Source organism: Symphodus melops, assembly GCF_947650265.1.
Source record: "Symphodus melops genome assembly, chromosome: 11".
Lineage (NCBI taxonomy): Eukaryota > Metazoa > Chordata > Actinopteri > Labriformes > Labridae > Symphodus > Symphodus melops.
In genome coordinates this window covers 7978002-8000248 of record NC_136701.1, presented here as the reverse complement: position 1 = coordinate 8000248, position 22247 = coordinate 7978002, and the positions used below count along the sequence as shown (strand labels likewise).

General features: G+C 40.5%; 1 protein-coding gene across 1 annotated transcript in view; it reads right to left on the bottom strand.

The window, feature by feature from the left end:
- Positions 1-22247, bottom strand: part of LOC306831167 (uncharacterized protein) — a gene marked incomplete at its 3' end in the record, with an annotated part of 41766 nt that overhangs the window by 15450 nt on the left and 4069 nt on the right. The window contains exons 3-4 of the mRNA XM_079355113.1: positions 22037-22247; positions 17731-20824 (exon numbers count right to left, since the gene is read on the bottom strand). The exon at positions 22037-22247 is cut by the window's right edge and continues 1521 nt beyond it. Coding sequence (XP_079211239.1) covers positions 17731-20824; positions 22037-22247 — 3305 coding nt within the window. The remainder of the gene's footprint in view (positions 1-17730; positions 20825-22036) is intronic.

The following is a 22247-nucleotide window of genomic DNA, read 5'->3' as shown; positions in this document are numbered from 1 at the left end:
TTTTCACTTCATCCAGATCCTCTCTCTCTTTCTCCAGCTCTGCCTTTAGTTTGTGAAGATCATGCCTTTCCACCTCAAAGCTTTGCTGCCATTGCTTTTCTTTGTCTTTTTCCTGGAGATTCATGTCTGACACAAGAGTTAACAAGGCTAGCTTTTCTCTCTCCAAAAGCTCAGTGTAACCAGTCATGTTTTCCTTCTGTTTGGTGAGTCCTGCCAGCTTCCCTTCCAGTTCAGTGTAAAGCGCTTGCAGAGCTCCATTTTTCTGCTGCAAACAGTCCATTTGGTTATTCAAGTCAATGCGCATCTTTTCATTCAGCTGTTGAAGTTTGACTCTCAGCATTTCTATTGGTTTCCTTTGATTCATCAGTTCATCATATTTCCGTTTCATCACAGCCCTTTGTCCATCTAATTCCTGCTTCTCATTGAAAAACATTTCCCGTAGCCTCTCCAAATTGATCTTCATCTGACTGAGTTGTTCTCTCTCTTCCCTGATGCTGGTCATGCCAGCTTCAAATTCTCCCTTCTTCTCGTTGAGGCCTTTCTTCAAACTCTCCAGTTCTTCTCTTTCTGACAGAACACTGTTCTTGTGCTTTTCCAGTTTCTCTCGTAGCCCTTCAAACTCCACTTCCTTACGCTCTTGTTCTTTTTGTTTCAAGAGGATCGACTTCATGATGTTTTCCATTTGGTGTCTTTCTGACGTTACCTGAAGGGTCATGTCTTTAATCTGTGTTTTCTGTCTGTCTAGCTCATCAAACAGACGATCTGCATGTTCTTGCTTCTTGCTTATCTCAGCGTTTGTCCTCTCCAAGGTGTCTCGTTCCACTTTCATCTTGTGTTTCTCTTCTTCCAATATGTCTTTTTGTTTCTGGATGTCACTTTTAATAAGCTCCAAGTCCTGTCTGTCTTTTGTCAACATCTTTTTCACTTCATCCAGATCCTCTCTCTCTTTCTCCAGCTCTGCCTTTAGTTTGTGAAGATCATGCCTTTCCACCTCAAAGCTTTGCTGCCATTGCTTTTCTTTGTCTTTTTCCTGGAGATTCATGTCTGACACAAGAGTTAACAAGGCTAGCTTTTCTCTCTCCGAAAGCTCAGTGTAACCAGTCATGTTTTCCTTCTGTTTGGTGAGTCCTGCCAGCTTCCCTTCCAGTTCAGTGTAAAGCGCTTGCAGAGCTCCATTTTTCTGCTGCAAACAGTCCATTTGGTTATTCAAGTCAATGCGCATCTTTTCATTCAGCTGTTGAAGTTTGACTCTCAGCATTTCTATTGGTTTCCTTTGATTCATCAGTTCATCATATTTCCGTTTCATCACAGCCCTTTGTCCATCTAATTCCTGCTTCTCATTGAAAAACATTTCCCGTAGCCTCTCCAAATTGATCTTCATCTGACTGAGTTGTTCTCTCTCTTCCCTGATGCTGGTCATGCCAGCTTCAAATTCTCCCTTCTTCTCGTTGAGGCCTTTCTTCAAACTCTCCAGTTCTTCTCTTTCTGACAGAACACTGTTCTTGTGCTTTTCCAGTTTCTCTCGTAGCCCTTCAAACTCCACTTCCTTACGCTCTTGTTCTTTTTGTTTCAAGAGGATCGACTTCATGATGTTTTCCATTTGGTGTCTTTCTGACGTTACCTGAAGGGTCATGTCTTTAATCTGTGTTTTCTGTCTGTCTAGCTCATCAAACAGACTATCTGCATGTTCTTGCTTCTTGCTTATCTCAGCGTTAGTCCTCTCCAAGGTGTCTCGTTCCACTTTCATCTTGTGTTTCTCTTCTTCCAATATGTCTTTTTGTTTCTGGATGTCACTTTTAATAAGCTCCAAGTCCTGTCTGTCTTTTGTCAACATCTTTTTCACATCATCCAGATCCTCTCTCTCTTTCTCCAGCTCTGCCTTTAGTTTGTGAAGATCATGCCTTTCCACCTCAAAGCTTTGCTGCCATTGTTTTTCTTTGTCTTTTTCCTGGAGATTCCTGTCTGACACAAGAGTTAACAAGGCTAGCTTTTCTCTCTCCAAAAGCTCAGTGTAACCAGTCATGTTTTCCTTCTGTTTGGTGAGTCCTGCCAGCTTCCCTTCCAGTTCAGTGTAAAGCGCTTGCAGAGCTCCATTTTTCTGCTGCAAACAGTCCATTTGGTTACTCAAGTCAATGCGCATCTTTTCATTCAGCTGTTGAAGTTTGACTCTCAGCATTTCTATTGGTTTCCTTTGATTCATCAGTTCATCATATTTCCGTTTCATCACAGCCCTTTGTCCATCTAATTCCTGTTTCTCATTGAAAAACATTTCCCGTAGCCTCTCCAAATTGATCTTCATCTGACTGAGTTGTTCTCTCTCTTCCCTGATGCTGGTCATGCCAGCTTCAAATTCTCCCTTCTTCTCGTTGAGGCCTTTCTTCAAACTCTCCAGTTCTTCTCTTTCTGACAGAACACTGTTCTTGTGCTTTTCCAGTTTCTCTCGTAGCCCTTCAAACTCCACTTCCTTACGCTCTTGTTCTTTTTGTTTCAAGAGGATCGACTTCATGATGTTTTCCATTTGGTGTCTTTCTGACGTTACCTGAAGGGTCATGTCTTTAATCTGTGTTTTCTGTCTGTCTAGCTCATCAAACAGACGATCTGCATGTTCTTGCTTCTTGCTTATCTCAGCGTTAGTCCTCTCCAAGGTGTCTCGTTCCACTTTCATCTTGTGTTTCTCTTCTTCCAATATGTCTTTTTGTTTCTGGATGTCACTTTTAATAAGCTCCAAGTCCTGTCTGTCTTTTGTCAACATCTTTTTCACTTCATCCAGATCCTCTCTCTCTTTCTCCAGCTCTGCCTTTAGTTTGTGAAGATCATGCCTTTCCACCTCAAAGCTTTGCTGCCATTGCTTTTCTTTGTCTTTTTCCTGGAGATTCATGTCTGACACAAGAGTTAACAAGGCTAGCTTTTCTCTCTCCAAAAGCTCAGTGTAACCAGTCATGTTTTCCTTCTGTTTGGTGAGTCCTGCCAGCTTCCCTTCCAGTTCAGTGTAAAGCGCTTGCAGAGCTCCATTTTTCTGCTGCAAACAGTCCATTTGGTTATTCAAGTCAATGCGCATCTTTTCATTCAGCTGTTGAAGTTTGACTCTCAGCATTTCTATTGGTTTCCTTTGATTCATCAGTTCATCATATTTCCGTTTCATCACAGCCCTTTGTCCATCTAATTCCTGCTTCTCATTGAAAAACATTTCCCGTAGCCTCTCCAAATTGATCTTCATCTGACTGAGTTGTTCTCTCTCTTCCCTGATGCTGGTCATGCCAGCTTCAAATTCTCCCTTCTTCTCGTTGAGGCCTTTCTTCAAACTCTCCAGTTCTTCTCTTTCTGACAGAACACTGTTCTTGTGCTTTTCCAGTTTCTCTCGTAGCCCTTCAAACTCCACTTCCTTACGCTCTTGTTCTTTTTGTTTCAAGAGGATCGACTTCATGATGTTTTCCATTTGGTGTCTTTCTGACGTTACCTGAAGGGTCATGTCTTTAATCTGTGTTTTCTGTCTGTCTAGCTCATCAAACAGACGATCTGCATGTTCTTGCTTCTTGCTTATCTCAGCGTTTGTCCTCTCCAAGGTGTCTCGTTCCACTTTCATCTTGTGTTTCTCTTCTTCCAATATGTCTTTTTGTTTCTGGATGTCACTTTTAATAAGCTCCAAGTCCTGTCTGTCTTTTGTCAACATCTTTTTCACTTCATCCAGATCCTCTCTCTCTTTCTCCAGCTCTGCCTTTAGTTTGTGAAGATCATGCCTTTCCACCTCAAAGCTTTGCTGCCATTGCTTTTCTTTGTCTTTTTCCTGGAGATTCATGTCTGACACAAGAGTTAACAAGGCTAGCTTTTCTCTCTCCAAAAGCTCAGTGTAACCAGTCATGTTTTCCTTCTGTTTGGTGAGTCCTGCCAGCTTCCCTTCCAGTTCAGTGTAAAGCGCTTGCAGAGCTCCATTTTTCTGCTGCAAACAGTCCATTTGGTTACTCAAGTCAATGCGCATCTTTTCATTCAGCTGTTGAAGTTTGACTCTCAGCATTTCTATTGGTTTCCTTTGATTCATCAGTTCATCATATTTCCGTTTCATCACAGCCCTTTGTCCATCTAATTCCTGCTTCTCATTGAAAAACATTTCCCGTAGCCTCTCCAAATTGATCTTCATCTGACTGAGTTGTTCTCTCTCTTCCCTGATGCTGGTCATGCCAGCTTCAAATTCTCCCTTCTTCTCGTTGAGGCCTTTCTTCAAACTCTCCAGTTCTTCTCTTTCTGACAGAACACTGTTCTTGTGCTTTTCCAGTTTCTCTCGTAGCCCTTCAAACTCCACTTCCTTACGCTCTTGTTCTTTTTGTTTCAAGAGGATCGACTTCATGATGTTTTCCATTTGGTGTCTTTCTGACGTTACCTGAAGGGTCATGTCTTTAATCTGTGTTTTCTGTCTGTCTAGCTCATCAAACAGACTATCTGCATGTTCTTGCTTCTTGCTTATCTCAGCGTTAGTCCTCTCCAAGGTGTCTCGTTCCACTTTCATCTTGTGTTTCTCTTCTTCCAATATGTCTTTTTGTTTCTGGATGTCACTTTTAATAAGCTCCAAGTCCTGTCTGTCTTTTGTCAACATCTTTTTCACATCATCCAGATCCTCTCTCTCTTTCTCCAGCTCTGCCTTTAGTTTGTGAAGATCATGCCTTTCCACCTCAAAGCTTTGCTGCCATTGCTTTTCTTTGTCTTTTTCCTGGAGATTCATGTCTGACACAAGAGTTAACAAGGCTAGCTTTTCTCTCTCCAAAAGCTCAGTGTAACCAGTCATGTTTTCCTTCTGTTTGGTGAGTCCTGCCAGCTTCCCTTCCAGTTCAGTGTAAAGCGCTTGCAGAGCTCCATTTTTCTGCTGCAAACAGTCCATTTGGTTACTCAAGTCAATGCGCATCTTTTCATTCAGCTGTTGAAGTTTGACTCTCAGCATTTCTATTGGTTTCCTTTGATTCATCAGTTCATCATATTTCCGTTTCATCACAGCCCTTTGTCCATCTAATTCCTGTTTCTCATTGAAAAACATTTCCCGTAGCCTCTCCAAATTGATCTTCATCTGACTGAGTTGTTCTCTCTCTTCCCTGATGCTGGTCATGCCAGCTTCAAATTCTCCCTTCTTCTCGTTGAGGCCTTTCTTCAAACTCTCCAGTTCTTCTCTTTCTGACAGAACACTGTTCTTGTGCTTTTCCAGTTTCTCTCGTAGCCCTTCAAACTCCACTTCCTTACGCTCTTGTTCTTTTTGTTTCAAGAGGATCGACTTCATGATGTTTTCCATTTGGTGTCTTTCTGACGTTACCTGAAGGGTCATGTCTTTAATCTGTGTTTTCTGTCTGTCTAGCTCATCAAACAGACGATCTGCATGTTCTTGCTTCTTGCTTATCTCAGCGTTAGTCCTCTCCAAGGTGTCTCGTTCCACTTTCATCTTGTGTTTCTCTTCTTCCAATATGTCTTTTTGTTTCTGGATGTCACTTTTAATAAGCTCCAAGTCCTGTCTGTCTTTTGTCAACATCTTTTTCACATCATCCAGATCCTCTCTCTCTTTCTCCAGCTCTGCCTTTAGTTTGTGAAGATCATGCCTTTCCACCTCAAAGCTTTGCTGCCATTGTTTTTCTTTGTCTTTTTCCTGGAGATTCCTGTCTGACACAAGAGTTAACAAGGCTAGCTTTTCTCTCTCCAAAAGCTCAGTGTAACCAGTCATGTTTTCCTTCTGTTTGGTGAGTCCTGCCAGCTTCCCTTCCAGTTCAGTGTAAAGCGCTTGCAGAGCTCCATTTTTCTGCTGCAAACAGTCCATTTGGTTACTCAAGTCAATGCGCATCTTTTCATTCAGCTGTTGAAGTTTGACTCTCAGCATTTCTATTGGTTTCCTTTGATTCATCAGTTCATCATATTTCCGTTTCATCACAGCCCTTTGTCCATCTAATTCCTGTTTCTCATTGAAAAACATTTCCCGTAGCCTCTCCAAATTGATCTTCATCTGACTGAGTTGTTCTCTCTCTTCCCTGATGCTGGTCATGCCAGCTTCAAATTCTCCCTTCTTCTCGTTGAGGCCTTTCTTCAAACTCTCCAGTTCTTCTCTTTCTGACAGAACACTGTTCTTGTGCTTTTCCAGTTTCTCTCGTAGCCCTTCAAACTCCACTTCCTTACGCTCTTGTTCTTTTTGTTTCAAGAGGATCGACTTCATGATGTTTTCCATTTGGTGTCTTTCTGACGTTACCTGAAGGGTCATGTCTTTAATCTGTGTTTTCTGTCTGTCTAGCTCATCAAACAGACGATCTGCATGTTCTTGCTTCTTGCTTATCTCAGCGTTAGTCCTCTCCAAGGTGTCTCGTTCCACTTTCATCTTGTGTTTCTCTTCTTCCAATATGTCTTTTTGTTTCTGGATGTCACTTTTAATAAGCTCCAAGTCCTGTCTGTCTTTTGTCAACATCTTTTTCACTTCATCCAGATCCTCTCTCTCTTTCTCCAGCTCTGCCTTTAGTTTGTGAAGATCATGCCTTTCCACCTCAAAGCTTTGCTGCCATTGCTTTTCTTTGTCTTTTTCCTGGAGATTCCTGTCTGACACAAGAGTTAACAAGGCTAGCTTTTCTCTCTCCAAAAGCTCAGTGTAACCAGTCATGTTTTCCTTCTGTTTGGTGAGTCCTGCCAGCTTCCCTTCCAGTTCAGTGTAAAGCGCTTGCAGAGCTCCATTTTTCTGCTGCAAACAGTCCATTTGGTTACTCAAGTCAATGCGCATCTTTTCATTCAGCTGTTGAAGTTTGACTCTCAGCATTTCTATTGGTTTCCTTTGATTCATCAGTTCATCATATTTCCGTTTCATCACAGCCCTTTGTCCATCTAATTCCTGCTTCTCATTGAAAAACATTTCCCGTAGCCTCTCCAAATTGATCTTCATCTGACTGAGTTGTTCTCTCTCTTCCCTGATGCTGGTCATGCCAGCTTCAAATTCTCCCTTCTTCTCGTTGAGGCCTTTCTTCAAACTCTCCAGTTCTTCTCTTTCTGACAGAACACTGTTCTTGTGCTTTTCCAGTTTCTCTCGTAGCCCTTCAAACTCCACTTCCTTACGCTCTTGTTCTTTTTGTTTCAAGAGGATCGACTTCATGATGTTTTCCATTTGGTGTCTTTCTGACGTTACCTGAAGGGTCATGTCTTTAATCTGTGTTTTCTGTCTGTCTAGCTCATCAAACAGACGATCTGCATGTTCTTGCTTCTTGCTTATCTCAGCGTTTGTCCTCTCCAAGGTGTCTCGTTCCACTTTCATCTTGTGTTTCTCTTCTTCCAATATGTCTTTTTGTTTCTGGATGTCACTTTTAATAAGCTCCAAGTCCTGTCTGTCTTTTGTCAACATCTTTTTCACTTCATCCAGATCCTCTCTCTCTTTCTCCAGCTCTGCCTTTAGTTTGTGAAGATCATGCCTTTCCACCTCAAAGCTTTGCTGCCATTGCTTTTCTTTGTCTTTTTCCTGGAGATTCATGTCTGACACAAGAGTTAACAAGGCTAGCTTTTCTCTCTCCAAAAGCTCAGTGTAACCAGTCATGTTTTCCTTCTGTTTGGTGAGTCCTGCCAGCTTCCCTTCCAGTTCAGTGTAAAGCGCTTGCAGAGCTCCATTTTTCTGCTGCAAACAGTCCATTTGGTTATTCAAGTCAATGCGCATCTTTTCATTCAGCTGTTGAAGTTTGACTCTCAGCATTTCTATTGGTTTCCTTTGATTCATCAGTTCATCATATTTCCGTTTCATCACAGCCCTTTGTCCATCTAATTCCTGCTTCTCATTGAAAAACATTTCCCGTAGCCTCTCCAAATTGATCTTCATCTGACTGAGTTGTTCTCTCTCTTCCCTGATGCTGGTCATGCCAGCTTCAAATTCTCCCTTCTTCTCGTTGAGGCCTTTCTTCAAACTCTCCAGTTCTTCTCTTTCTGACAGAACACTGTTCTTGTGCTTTTCCATTTTCTCTCGTAGCCCTTCAAACTCCACTTCCTTACGCTCTTGTTCTTTTTGTTTCAAGAGGATCGACTTCATGATGTTTTCCATTTGGTGTCTTTCTGACGTTACCTGAAGGGTCATGTCTTTAATCTGTGTTTTCTGTCTGTCTAGCTCATCAAACAGACTATCTGCATGTTCTTGCTTCTTGCTTATCTCAGCGTTAGTCCTCTCCAAGGTGTCTCGTTCCACTTTCATCTTGTGTTTCTCTTCTTCCAATATGTCTTTTTGTTTCTGGATGTCACTTTTAATAAGCTCCAAGTCCTGTCTGTCTTTTGTCAACATCTTTTTCACATCATCCAGATCCTCTCTCTCTTTCTCCAGCTCTGCCTTTAGTTTGTGAAGATCATGCCTTTCCACCTCAAAGCTTTGCTGCCATTGCTTTTCTTTGTCTTTTTCCTGGAGATTCATGTCTGACACAAGAGTTAACAAGGCTAGCTTTTCTCTCTCCAAAAGCTCAGTGTAACCAGTCATGTTTTCCTTCTGTTTGGTGAGTCCTGCCAGCTTCCCTTCCAGTTCAGTGTAAAGCGCTTGCAGAGCTCCATTTTTCTGCTGCAAACAGTCCATTTGGTTACTCAAGTCAATGCGCATCTTTTCATTCAGCTGTTGAAGTTTGACTCTCAGCATTTCTATTGGTTTCCTTTGATTCATCAGTTCATCATATTTCCGTTTCATCACAGCCCTTTGTCCATCTAATTCCTGTTTCTCATTGAAAAACATTTCCCGTAGCCTCTCCAAATTGATCTTCATCTGACTGAGTTGTTCTCTCTCTTCCCTGATGCTGGTCATGCCAGCTTCAAATTCTCCCTTCTTCTCGTTGAGGCCTTTCTTCAAACTCTCCAGTTCTTCTCTTTCTGACAGAACACTGTTCTTGTGCTTTTCCAGTTTCTCTCGTAGCCCTTCAAACTCCACTTCCTTACGCTCTTGTTCTTTTTGTTTCAAGAGGATCGACTTCATGATGTTTTCCATTTGGTGTCTTTCTGACGTTACCTGAAGGGTCATGTCTTTAATCTGTGTTTTCTGTCTGTCTAGCTCATCAAACAGACGATCTGCATGTTCTTGCTTCTTGCTTATCTCAGCGTTTGTCCTCTCCAAGGTGTCTCGTTCCACTTTCATCTTGTGTTTCTCTTCTTCCAATATGTCTTTTTGTTTCTGGATGTCACTTTTAATAAGCTCCAAGTCCTGTCTGTCTTTTGTCAACATCTTTTTCACTTCATCCAGATCCTCTCTCTCTTTCTCCAGCTCTGCCTTTAGTTTGTGAAGATCATGCCTTTCCACCTCAAAGCTTTGCTGCCATTGCTTTTCTTTGTCTTTTTCCTGGAGATTCATGTCTGACACAAGAGTTAACAAGGCTAGCTTTTCTCTCTCCAAAAGCTCAGTGTAACCAGTCATGTTTTCCTTCTGTTTGGTGAGTCCTGCCAGCTTCCCTTCCAGTTCAGTGTAAAGCGCTTGCAGAGCTCCATTTTTCTGCTGCAAACAGTCCATTTGGTTACTCAAGTCAATGCGCATCTTTTCATTCAGCTGTTGAAGTTTGACTCTCAGCATTTCTATTGGTTTCCTTTGATTCATCAGTTCATCATATTTCCGTTTCATCACAGCCCTTTGTCCATCTAATTCCTGCTTCTCATTGAAAAACATTTCCCGTAGCCTCTCCAAATTGATCTTCATCTGACTGAGTTGTTCTCTCTCTTCCCTGATGCTGGTCATGCCAGCTTCAAATTCTCCCTTCTTCTCGTTGAGGCCTTTCTTCAAACTCTCCAGTTCTTCTCTTTCTGACAGAACACTGTTCTTGTGCTTTTCCAGTTTCTCTCGTAGCCCTTCAAACTCCACTTCCTTACGCTCTTGTTCTTTTTGTTTCAAGAGGATCGACTTCATGATGTTTTCCATTTGGTGTCTTTCTGACGTTACCTGAAGGGTCATGTCTTTAATCTGTGTTTTCTGTCTGTCTAGCTCATCAAACAGACTATCTGCATGTTCTTGCTTCTTGCTTATCTCAGCGTTAGTCCTCTCCAAGGTGTCTCGTTCCACTTTCATCTTGTGTTTCTCTTCTTCCAATATGTCTTTTTGTTTCTGGATGTCACTTTTAATAAGCGCCAAGTCCTGTCTGTCTTTTGTCAACATCTTTTTCACATCATCCAGATCCTCTCTCTCTTTCTCCAGCTCTGCCTTTAGTTTGTGAAGATCATGCCTTTCCACCTCAAAGCTTTGCTGCCATTGCTTTTCTTTGTCTTTTTCCTGGAGATTCATGTCTGACACAAGAGTTAACAAGGCTAGCTTTTCTCTCTCCAAAAGCTCAGTGTAACCAGTCATGTTTTCCTTCTGTTTGGTGAGTCCTGCCAGCTTCCCTTCCAGTTCAGTGTAAAGCGCTTGCAGAGCTCCATTTTTCTGCTGCAAACAGTCCATTTGGTTACTCAAGTCAATGCGCATCTTTTCATTCAGCTGTTGAAGTTTGACTCTCAGCATTTCTATTGGTTTCCTTTGATTCATCAGTTCATCATATTTCCGTTTCATCACAGCCCTTTGTCCATCTAATTCCTGCTTCTCATTGAAAAACATTTCCCGTAGCCTCTCCAAATTGATCTTCATCTGACTGAGTTGTTCTCTCTCTTCCCTGATGCTGGTCATGCCAGCTTCAAATTCTCCCTTCTTCTCGTTGAGGCCTTTCTTCAAACTCTCCAGTTCTTCTCTTTCTGACAGAACACTGTTCTTGTGCTTTTCCAGTTTCTCTCGTAGCCCTTCAAACTCCACTTCCTTACGCTCTTGTTCTTTTTGTTTCAAGAGGATCGACTTCATGATGTTTTCCATTCGGTGTCTTTCTGACGTTACCTGAAGGGTCATGTCTTTAATCTGTGTTTTCTGTCTGTCTAGCTCATCAAACAGACTATCTGCATGTTCTTGCTTCTTGCTTATCTCAGCGTTAGTCCTCTCCAAGGTGTCTCGTTCCACTTTCATCTTGTGTTTCTCTTCTTCCAATATGTCTTTTTGTTTCTGGATGTCACTTTTAATAAGCTCCAAGTCCTGTCTGTCTTTTGTCAACATCTTTTTCACTTCATCCAGATCCTCTCTCTCTTTCTCCAGCTCTGCCTTTAGTTTGTGAAGATCATGCCTTTCCACCTCAAAGCTTTGCTGCCATTGCTTTTCTTTGTCTTTTTCCTGGAGATTCATGTCTGACACAAGAGTTAACAAGGCTAGCTTTTCTCTCTCCAAAAGCTCAGTGTAACCAGTCATGTTTTCCTTCTGTTTGGTGAGTCCTGCCAGCTTCCCTTCCAGTTCAGTGTAAAGCGCTTGCAGAGCTCCATTTTTCTGCTGCAAACAGTCCATTTGGTTATTCAAGTCAATGCGCATCTTTTCATTCAGCTGTTGAAGTTTGACTCTCAGCATTTCTATTGGTTTCCTTTGATTCATCAGTTCATCATATTTCCGTTTCATCACAGCCCTTTGTCCATCTAATTCCTGCTTCTCATTGAAAAACATTTCCCGTAGCCTCTCCAAATTGATCTTCATCTGACTGAGTTGTTCTCTCTCTTCCCTGATGCTGGTCATGCCAGCTTCAAATTCTCCCTTCTTCTCGTTGAGGCCTTTCTTCAAACTCTCCAGTTCTTCTCTTTCTGACAGAACACTGTTCTTGTGCTTTTCCAGTTTCTCTCGTAGCCCTTCAAACTCCACTTCCTTACGCTCTTGTTCTTTTTGTTTCAAGAGGATCGACTTCATGATGTTTTCCATTTGGTGTCTTTCTGACGTTACCTGAAGGGTCATGTCTTTAATCTGTGTTTTCTGTCTGTCTAGCTCATCAAACAGACTATCTGCATGTTCTTGCTTCTTGCTTATCTCAGCGTTAGTCCTCTCCAAGGTGTCTCGTTCCACTTTCATCTTGTGTTTCTCTTCTTCCAATATGTCTTTTTGTTTCTGGATGTCACTTTTAATAAGCGCCAAGTCCTGTCTGTCTTTTGTCAACATCTTTTTCACATCATCCAGATCCTCTCTCTCTTTCTCCAGCTCTGCCTTTAGTTTGTGAAGATCATGCCTTTCCACCTCAAAGCTTTGCTGCCATTGCTTTTCTTTGTCTTTTTCCTGGAGATTCATGTCTGACACAAGAGTTAACAAGGCTAGCTTTTCTCTCTCCAAAAGCTCAGTGTAACCAGTCATGTTTTCCTTCTGTTTGGTGAGTCCTGCCAGCTTCCCTTCCAGTTCAGTGTAAAGCGCTTGCAGAGCTCCATTTTTCTGCTGCAAACAGTCCATTTGGTTACTCAAGTCAATGCGCATCTTTTCATTCAGCTGTTGAAGTTTGACTCTCAGCATTTCTATTGGTTTCCTTTGATTCATCAGTTCATCATATTTCCGTTTCATCACAGCCCTTTGTCCATCTAATTCCTGCTTCTCATTGAAAAACATTTCCCGTAGCCTCTCCAAATTGATCTTCATCTGACTGAGTTGTTCTCTCTCTTCCCTGATGCTGGTCATGCCAGCTTCAAATTCTCCCTTCTTCTCGTTGAGGCCTTTCTTCAAACTCTCCAGTTCTTCTCTTTCTGACAGAACACTGTTCTTGTGCTTTTCCAGTTTCTCTCGTAGCCCTTCAAACTCCACTTCCTTACGCTCTTGTTCTTTTTGTTTCAAGAGGATCGACTTCATGATGTTTTCCATTTGGTGTCTTTCTGACGTTACCTGAAGGGTCATGTCTTTAATCTGTGTTTTCTGTCTGTCTAGCTCATCAAACAGACTATCTGCATGTTCTTGCTTCTTGCTTATCTCAGCGTTAGTCCTCTCCAAGGTGTCTCGTTCCACTTTCATCTTGTGTTTCTCTTCTTCCAATATGTCTTTTTGTTTCTGGATGTCACTTTTAATAAGCTCCAAGTCCTGTCTGTCTTTTGTCAACATCTTTTTCACTTCATCCAGATCCTCTCTCTCTTTCTCCAGCTCTGCCTTTAGTTTGTGAAGATCATGCCTTTCCACCTCAAAGCTTTGCTGCCATTGCTTTTCTTTGTCTTTTTCCTGGAGATTCATGTCTGACACAAGAGTTAACAAGGCTAGCTTTTCTCTCTCCAAAAGCTCAGTGTAACCAGTCATGTTTTCCTTCTGTTTGGTGAGTCCTGCCAGCTTCCCTTCCAGTTCAGTGTAAAGCGCTTGCAGAGCTCCATTTTTCTGCTGCAAACAGTCCATTTGGTTATTCAAGTCAATGCGCATCTTTTCATTCAGCTGTTGAAGTTTGACTCTCAGCATTTCTATTGGTTTCCTTTGATTCATCAGTTCATCATATTTCCGTTTCATCACAGCCCTTTGTCCATCTAATTCCTGCTTCTCATTGAAAAACATTTCCCGTAGCCTCTCCAAATTGACCTTCATCTGACTGAGTTGTTCTCTCTCTTCCCTGATGCTGGTCATGCCAGCTTCAAATTCTCCCTTCTTCTCGTTGAGGCCTTTCTTCAAACTCTCCAGTTCTTCTCTTTCTGACAGAACACTGTTCTTGTGCTTTTCCAGTTTCTCTCGTAGCCCTTCAAACTCCACTTCCTTACGCTCTTGTTCTTTTTGTTTCAAGAGGATCGACTTCATGATATTTTCCATTTGGTGTCTTTCTGACGTTACCTGAAGGGTCATGTCTTTAATCTGTGTTTTCTGTCTGTCTTGCTCATCAAACAGACTATCTGCATGTTCTTGCTTCTTGCTTATCTCAGCGTTAGTCCTCTCCAAGGTGTCTCGTTCCACTTTCATCTTGTGTTTCTCTTCTTCCAATATGTCTTTTTGTTTCTGGATGTCACTTTTAATAAGCTCCAAGTCCTGTCTGTCTTTTGTCAACATCTTTTTCACTTCATCCAGATCCTCTCTCTCTTTCTCCAGCTCTGCCTTTAGTTTGTGAAGATCATGCCTTTCCACCTCAAAGCTTTGCTGCCATTGCTTTTCTTTGTCTTTTTCCTGGAGATTCATGTCTGACACAAGAGTTAACAAGGCTAGCTTTTCTCTCTCCAAAAGCTCAGTGTAACCAGTCATGTTTTCCTTCTGTTTGGTGAGTCCTGCCAGCTTCCCTTCCAGTTCAGTGTAAAGCGCTTGCAGAGCTCCATTTTTCTGCTGCAAACAGTCCATTTGGTTACTCAAGTCAATGCGCATCTTTTCATTCAGCTGTTGAAGTTTGACTCTCAGCATTTCTATTGGTTTCCTTCGATTCATCAGTTCATCATATTTCCGTTTCATCACAGCCCTTTGTCCATCTAATTCCTGCTTCTCATTGAAAAACATTTCCCGTAGCCTCTCCAAATTGATCTTCATCTGACTGAGTTGTTCTCTCTCTTCCCTGATACTGGTCATGCCAGCTTCAAATTCTCCCTTCTTCTCGTTGAGGCCTTTCTTCAAACTCTCCAGTTCTTCTCTTTCTGACAGAACACTGTTCTTGTGCTTTTCCAGTTTCTCTCGTAGCCCTTCAAACTCCACTTCCTTACGCTCTTGTTCTTTTTGTTTCAAGAGGATCGACTTCATGATGTTTTCCATTTGGTGTCTTTCTGACGTTACCTGAAGGGTCATGTCTTTAATCTGTGTTTTCTGTCTGTCTAGCTCATCAAACAGACTATCTGCATGTTCTTGCTTCTTGCTTATCTCAGCGTTAGTCCTCTCCAAGGTGTCTCGTTCCACTTTCATCTTGTGTTTCTCTTCTTCCAATATGTCTTTTTGTTTCTGGATGTCACTTTTAATAAGCTCCAAGTCCTGTCTGTCTTTTGTCAACATCTTTTTCACTTCATCCAGATCCTCTCTCTCTTTCTCCAGCTCTGCCTTTAGTTTGTGAAGATCATGCCTTTCCACCTCAAAGCTTTGCTGCCATTGCTTTTCTTTGTCTTTTTCCTGGAGATTCCTGTCTGACACAAGAGTTAACAAGGCTAGCTTTTCTCTCTCCGAAAGCTCAGTGTAACCAGTCATGTTTTCCTTCTGTTTGGTGAGTCCTGCCAGCTTCCCTTCCAGTTCAGTGTAAAGCGCTTGCAGAGCTCCATTTTTCTGCTGCAAACAGTCCATTTGGTTACTCAAGTCAATGCGCATCTTTTCATTCAGCTGTTGAAGTTTGACTCTCAGCATTTCTATTGGTTTCCTTTGATTCATCAGTTCATCATATTTCCGTTTCATCACAGCCCTTTGTCCATCTAATTCCTGCTTCTCATTGAAAAACATTTCCCGTAGCCTCTCCAAATTGATCTTCATCTGACTGAGTTGTTCTCTCTCTTCCCTGATGCTGGTCATGCCAGCTTCAAATTCTCCCTTCTTCTCGTTGAGGCCTTTCTTCAAACTCTCCAGTTCTTCTCTTTCTGACAGAACACTGTTCTTGTGCTTTTCCAGTTTCTCTCGTAGCCCTTCAAACTCCACTTCCTTACGCTCTTGTTCTTTTTGTTTCAAGAGGATCGACTTCATGATGTTTTCCATTTGGTGTCTTTCTGACGTTACCTGAAGGGTCATGTCTTTAATCTGTGTTTTCTGTCTGTCTAGCTCATCAAACAGACTATCTGCATGTTCTTGCTTCTTGCTTATCTCAGCGTTAGTCCTCTCCAAGGTGTCTCGTTCCACTTTCATCTTGTGTTTCTCTTCTTCCAATATGTCTTTTTGTTTCTGGATGTCACTTTTAATAAGCTCCAAGTCCTGTCTGTCTTTTGTCAACATCTTTTTCACTTCATCCAGATCCTCTCTCTCTTTCTCCAGCTCTGCCTTTAGTTTGTGAAGATCATGCCTTTCCACCTCAAAGCTTTGCTGCCATTGCTTTTCTTTGTCTTTTTCCTGGAGATTCATGTCTGACACAAGAGTTAACAAGGCTAGCTTTTCTCTCTCCGAAAGCTCAGTGTAACCAGTCATGTTTTCCTTCTGTTTGGTGAGTCCTGCCAGCTTCCCTTCCAGTTCAGTGTAAAGCGCTTGCAGAGCTCCATTTTTCTGCTGCAAACAGTCCATTTGGTTACTCAAGTCAATGCGCATCTTTTCATTCAGCTGTTGAAGTTTGACTCTCAGCATTTCTATTGGTTTCCTTCGATTCATCAGTTCATCATATTTCCGTTTCATCACAGCCCTTTGTCCATCTAATTCCTGCTTCTCATTGAAAAACATTTCCCGTAGCCTCTCCAAATTGATCTTCATCTGACTGAGTTGTTCTCTCTCTTCCCTGATGCTGGTCATGCCAGCTTCAAATTCTCCCTTCTTCTCGTTGAGGCCTTTCTTCAAACTCTCCAGTTCTTCTCTTTCTGACAGAACACTTTTCTTGTGCTTTTCCAGTTTCTCTCGTAGCCCTTCAAACTCCACTTCCTTACGCTCTTGTTCTTTTTGTTTCAAGAGGAACGACTTCATGATATTTTCCATTTGGTGTCTTTCTGACGTTACCTGAAGGGTCATGTCTTTAATCTGTGTTTTCTGTCTGTCTTGCTCATCAAACAGACGATCTGCATGTTCTTGCTTCTTGCTTATCTCAGCGTTAGTCCTCTCCAAGGTGTCTCGTTCCACTTTCATCTTGTGTTTCTCTTCTTCCAATATGTCTTTTTGTTTCTGGATGTCACTTTTAATAAGCTCCAAGTCCTGTCTGTCTTTTGTCAACATCTTTTTCACTTCATCCAGATCCTCTCTCTCTTTCTCCAGCTCTGCCTTTAGTTTGTGAAGATCATGCCTTTCCACCTCAAAGCTTTGCTGCCATTGCTTTTCTTTGTCTTTTTCCTGGAGATTCATGTCTGACACAAGAGTTAACAAGGCTAGCTTTTCTCTCTCCGAAAGCTCAGTGTAACCAGTCATGTTTTCCTTCTGTTTGGTGAGTCCTGCCAGCTTCCCTTCCAGTTCAGTGTAAAGCGCTTGCAGAGCTCCATTTTTCTGCTGCAAACAGTCCATTTGGTTACTCAAGTCAATGCGCATCTTTTCATTCAGCTGTTGAAGTTTGACTCTCAGCATTTCTATTGGTTTCCTTCGATTCATCAGTTCATCATATTTCCGTTTCATCACAGCCCTTTGTCCATCTAATTCCTGCTTCTCATTGAAAAACATTTCCCGTAGCCTCTCCAAATTGATCTTCATCTGACTGAGTTGTTCTCTCTCTTCCCTGATGCTGGTCATGCCAGCTTCAAATTCTCCCTTCTTCTCGTTGAGGCCTTTCTTCAAACTCTCCAGTTCTTCTCTTTCTGACAGAACACTGTTCTTGTGCTTTTCCAGTTTCTCTCGTAGCCCTTCAAACTCCACTTCCTTACGCTCTTGTTCTTTTTGTTTCAAGAGGATCGACTTCATGATGTTTTCCATTTGGTGTCTTTCTGACGTTACCTGAAGGGTCATGTCTTTAATCTGTGTTTTCTGTCTGTCTAGCTCATCAAACAGACTATCTGCATGTTCTTGCTTCTTGCTTATCTCAGCGTTAGTCCTCTCCAAGGTGTCTCGTTCCACTTTCATCTTGTGTTTCTCTTCTTCCAATATGTCTTTTTGTTTCTGGATGTCACTTTTAATAAGCTCCAAGTCCTGTCTGTCTTTTGTCAACATCTTTTTCACTTCATCCAGATCCTCTCTCTCTTTCTCCAGCTCTGCCTTTAGTTTGTGAAGATCATGCCTTTCCACCTCAAAGCTTTGCTGCCATTGCTTTTCTTTGTCTTTTTCCTGGAGATTCATGTCTGACACAAGAGTTAACAAGGCTAGCTTTTCTCTCTCCGAAAGCTCAGTGTAACCAGTCATGTTTTCCTTCTGTTTGGTGAGTCCTGCCAGCTTCCCTTCCAGTTCAGTGTAAAGCGCTTGCAGAGCTCCATTTTTCTGCTGCAAACAGTCCATTTGGTTACTCAAGTCAATGCGCATCTTTTCATTCAGCTGTTGAAGTTTGACTCTCAGCATTTCTATTGGTTTCCTTCGATTCATCAGTTCATCATATTTCCGTTTCATCACAGCCCTTTGTCCATCTAATTCCTGCTTCTCATTGAAAAACATTTCCCGTAGCCTCTCCAAATTGATCTTCATCTGACTGAGTTGTTCTCTCTCTTCCCTGATGCTGGTCATGCCAGCTTCAAATTCTCCCTTCTTCTCGTTGAGGCCTTTCTTCAAACTCTCCAGTTCTTCTCTTTCTGACAGAACACTGTTTTGGTCAGTGTAACAATCCTTTTCTTTCCTTTTTTGCTTTTCTTTTTCAGCTTTCATTTTCATGATCTCCAGTTCATCCCTCTCTTTGTTGATCCTTTCCATACACCGGTCCAACTCTTTTTTTCTCCTGAGGCCTCTTCTTTGTAGAGCTTTTGTCTCATTTTTTATTTCTATCCACATCTGTTTTACTTTTTGTTCTTGCCAATTTCTTTTTCGGATCATCTTTTGATTCTCCCTCTGTTTATTTCTATATTCAGACATCAGTGCTTCCATCTCCCTTCTTTCATTTTTCAATTTTTCTTTAGCAAGTCTCAGATTCTCTGATTGTCTTTCGATATTTTCCACATGGGCCATTTCATCCCCATCTGCTCTTACTGCTTTCCTCTTTTTTTCGGACTCTACTTTGGATTTTAGTCTTTTAATGTTGTCTTTGATTGTCCCCTTATCAGCTTCTATTGCCTGGAGCACTTCTCTTTGTTTTCTAAAATTTGAAGTTACGTTTTCCATTAAATATATTTCCTTCCAAACATTTTCCAAATGTCCATTTATATTTTGCCGTATGTTCTCAAGTTCAATAACAAAATTAGCGATTTTTGAACTTTGATGTACCGTTTCAGCTTTGTCTGCTATTGCTGTCACCACTAGCTTTGTCTGACTCTCCGTTTCAGGCTTTTTGTATTCTTGGATTAAAGGAGTTTCATCATCCTTACTCAGGTTCTCCTCAGGTAACCCTTTCTTCTTTTGTTTTGATCGCAAGCTGTTATACTCCTCCCCCTCTCTCCTGCATTTATTTAATCTTTTGTTTAATTTCATTCTTCTCTTTTTGGTCTCTCTCCTCAGTAATTGCTGTTTTCTTTGAATTTCATCTGACATCATCTCCCTCTGCTTACATTTCCACATGCTTTTTCTAAACACTTTTTCACTTTCTTTTTTCTTAATTTCTAGTTCTGACTTTAGAAGCTCCATTTCTCTTATTTCTCTTTTTGTTAATTGCACTGTGTCATCAAGCTTCTTTTTCTGTCTTTTTATACTTTCCTTCAAACAGTTCATCTCACTTACCTCTACCATGGCTTGTTCTCTTGCTATTATTATATCTTCCCTTTCTTTTTCAATCTGTTGTTTCAACATCTTAATCTTTTCTTGGTCTCCCTTTTGTTTCAAATGCTCACTTCTTTCCATTTTTAGCTCTTCAATTTCAGAGTTTTTATGCTTTAAAGTCATTGTTTTTAATTGATTGTCCTCCTGAAGTGTTTTGTTTTGTGACCTGAGGATTGTGATTTCATCTAATAATTCTGTGTTTTCTTTGCTTACACTTGGTTTTATTATTCTTTCTTTGTTTGAATGTGTTTCTGCCTTTATATCAACAGCTTCCAAAGCAGTATGTTTACAATTTTGCTGCCTGATTTTAGTCTTGAATTTGTCATGGTCAGCTCTTTCTTTGGATAATAAAAGATGACAATTTTCCAGTTTTTGTTTCGTAGACTCAATCTTATCCTTCACTTCTCCTAAATATTTGAATTTCATTTCGGCCTCTATCATATTCATTTTTAAGTCATCACTTTTCTTTTGAATGCTAGCAGCCACTTTCTCTATGGTGATGTTAAGATCTGCTATTTTCTTCAAAGTCTTCTCAGCGGCATCGGTTTGTCTCTTCATTTGTATTTTAAAGATATCCAACTTGTCTCTTTCTCTCAATGTTTTCTCAAGCATCTGATCCAGTTCTCTTTTTTGTTTTCTTGCTACCATTTTCATCATTTTAATATTTCCGATTTCTTCCTTCAATGGTATTTTATTCCTCATCAATATATTATTAACATCTTTCAAAAGCACTTCTAATTGTTTTATCTCTTGGAGTAATGCTTCAATTCCAGATTCTCTATCTACTTGTTCTTTGTCTGCTGTTCTATCATTTGCTTGTTTTTCAAGTTTTAGTTGAAACAATGTCATTAGTAAATCTTGTGTTTGATCAATCACCCGTCTAAGTCTTTGTATATCATCATTTCCTGTTTTCTGTTTACCAAACGGTACAACCTTTTCTTCAGTATTTCTTTGTAGATCTTCACTAGACTGTTGACTTTGTGTTTGCTTCACTGCATCTTGTGTTTTCCAGGCAATCTCATCACTTTCTTCTTGAGTGTTTTTAACCTTCATGGTGTCTTTGTTTTCTGTTTCGATCAGCACTTCAGTGTCTCCTTCCACTTTATTTCTGGTTTCCAAAGCTTTGATTTGAATCAAGGTTGGAGTCTCCGGTCTCTTGCTCTGCAGGTCATTAATTTCTGTGATGAGTCTTTTAATCTCTTGATTTTCTTCCTTTATATCCTCCATAGAATATGTTATTTGCTTCCTTATTTTGTCCTCCCTTTCCTTAAGTTTTGACATCTCCCGATCTACTTCTGCCTTTTCTTGTACATTAATCACTAATGTTGTCTGACTATCTATTAATGTTTCTTCATTAATTTCGGTGTAAATATGCAAGAAAACACTTTTCTTTTCTTTCGTGTCCTCTGTAATTAAATTGTGTTCTTGTCCCTGTTTCCTCTCTGTGTGTAAGGGCTTTTTTTCTTTTTCACTCAGATGAAGGTCAACTGATGTTAAAGACTGTTGAAAAACAGTGGACTCTTTTGTCGTAGCATCTTCTGTTCTTTCTTCTATGTTTGAAGTTGGATCTCTGAGGGAGTGGCTGTGTGTTTCTCTCTGAGGTTCTTGAAGTTTGAATGGATTTATTGTAGAAGGCTTTGTGATTGAAGAATCCATCATTATCCACTTGCTGATTTGCGCTTTAATTGAAGTCATCTTCACCTTAAAAAAAAGAAGATTCGTCATGGTTTTCATTATCATTACAACTTACAACGTTATTGCATACATGCACGCATACATCATTTATACATATTTATACAGTATGCATATACGACCTAAGAGGGGCATTGCTTTTTTTGTTTATGATGAGTGGACAATGGACTAGAGCTTGTAACGTGTTTTCCTCGTCTGCCTTTTTTAGTGTCAAATTAGGCAATATTTCAATATTTTCATGTAAACTTTTGAATGGTTTGAATTTCTGTGGCCTGTTGCACCTGCTATGTATATGTTTGGTTGTTAAATCCACACTATACCAAAAATATTTAGTATGTAATGGAAGTTCTGCCATTGTTTGGATGCACCACATTGATTTACAAGATTAATATAAACTAGTAGAACATAGCTAACAACTAACCAAAATAATGTCACATAAACATTGTTATTATTACAGACATTTTCACTTCATGTGACCAATTGGCCTTTTTTTTTTAACACCTAACACCAGCCTACACACTTATCTAGAGTATAGTATACATACAGTATACACTGAACACTAATTTTTCAGTATTTGTTTTATTGCAGAATGCAGTGAAACAAAGTGAAAAATTTAAAGGGATCTGAATATTTCTGTACCCACTGTAACTGCTCTACACAGATTTATCAATTTCTAATGAATCTAGTTTTTTTTAAATGTTCCAGTTGCAAAATATCTTAAAGCAGGGCACACTTACAGGGAAGGATTGAGGGTCCAGTTTCTGTTTGTGTCAAAGCCTCTGCTCATCCTCCTAGTCATCGAAGCTTCAAAAATAATGTGCCATTAAATCCATATTTTATCGAGGATTTAAGTTAAGTTATAACTTCTTCCGATGCTGTAATAATCTTTGTTGTAATAAATAATATTTAAACTCTGCTACATTTGAACTAACGAATGGCTGGACTGAAAAGTCACTTCTCAGCGTGTGACCTGCGGTGTTAAAGTGCTTTGAGAAGTCAGCAGACTAAAAAAGACTTTTGAAAAAGCACAAGCTCAAGTCCATTTACCATTTAGGCCATCAAGTATACCTGAACAGATGAAAAGCAACCATAATTTATTTATTTGAAAATGCCACTGTTCTCTGCACTGAAAGGCTAACATTTATGCTCTGTAAAAAAGCAAATGTTTGGGTTAAGATTATTAAAAAAATAAATAAATATGGGGAAAGATTATTTACTTACCTTTAACTTTTCAACTTCTTTCTTTTTTTCCTTCATCTTACTTTGATCTTTTAACAACTCCATTTGCGTGTTTTTCATCTCTGCTGCAGTTTTTTCTATGCAAGCTTTAATCTCATTCACTTTCAGAATTGTAGTTATGGTATCCTCCAGCTTTAGTTGAATTGCCTCCTTTTGTCGGTGTATCTTGATCTTCAGGATTTCTAATTCATCT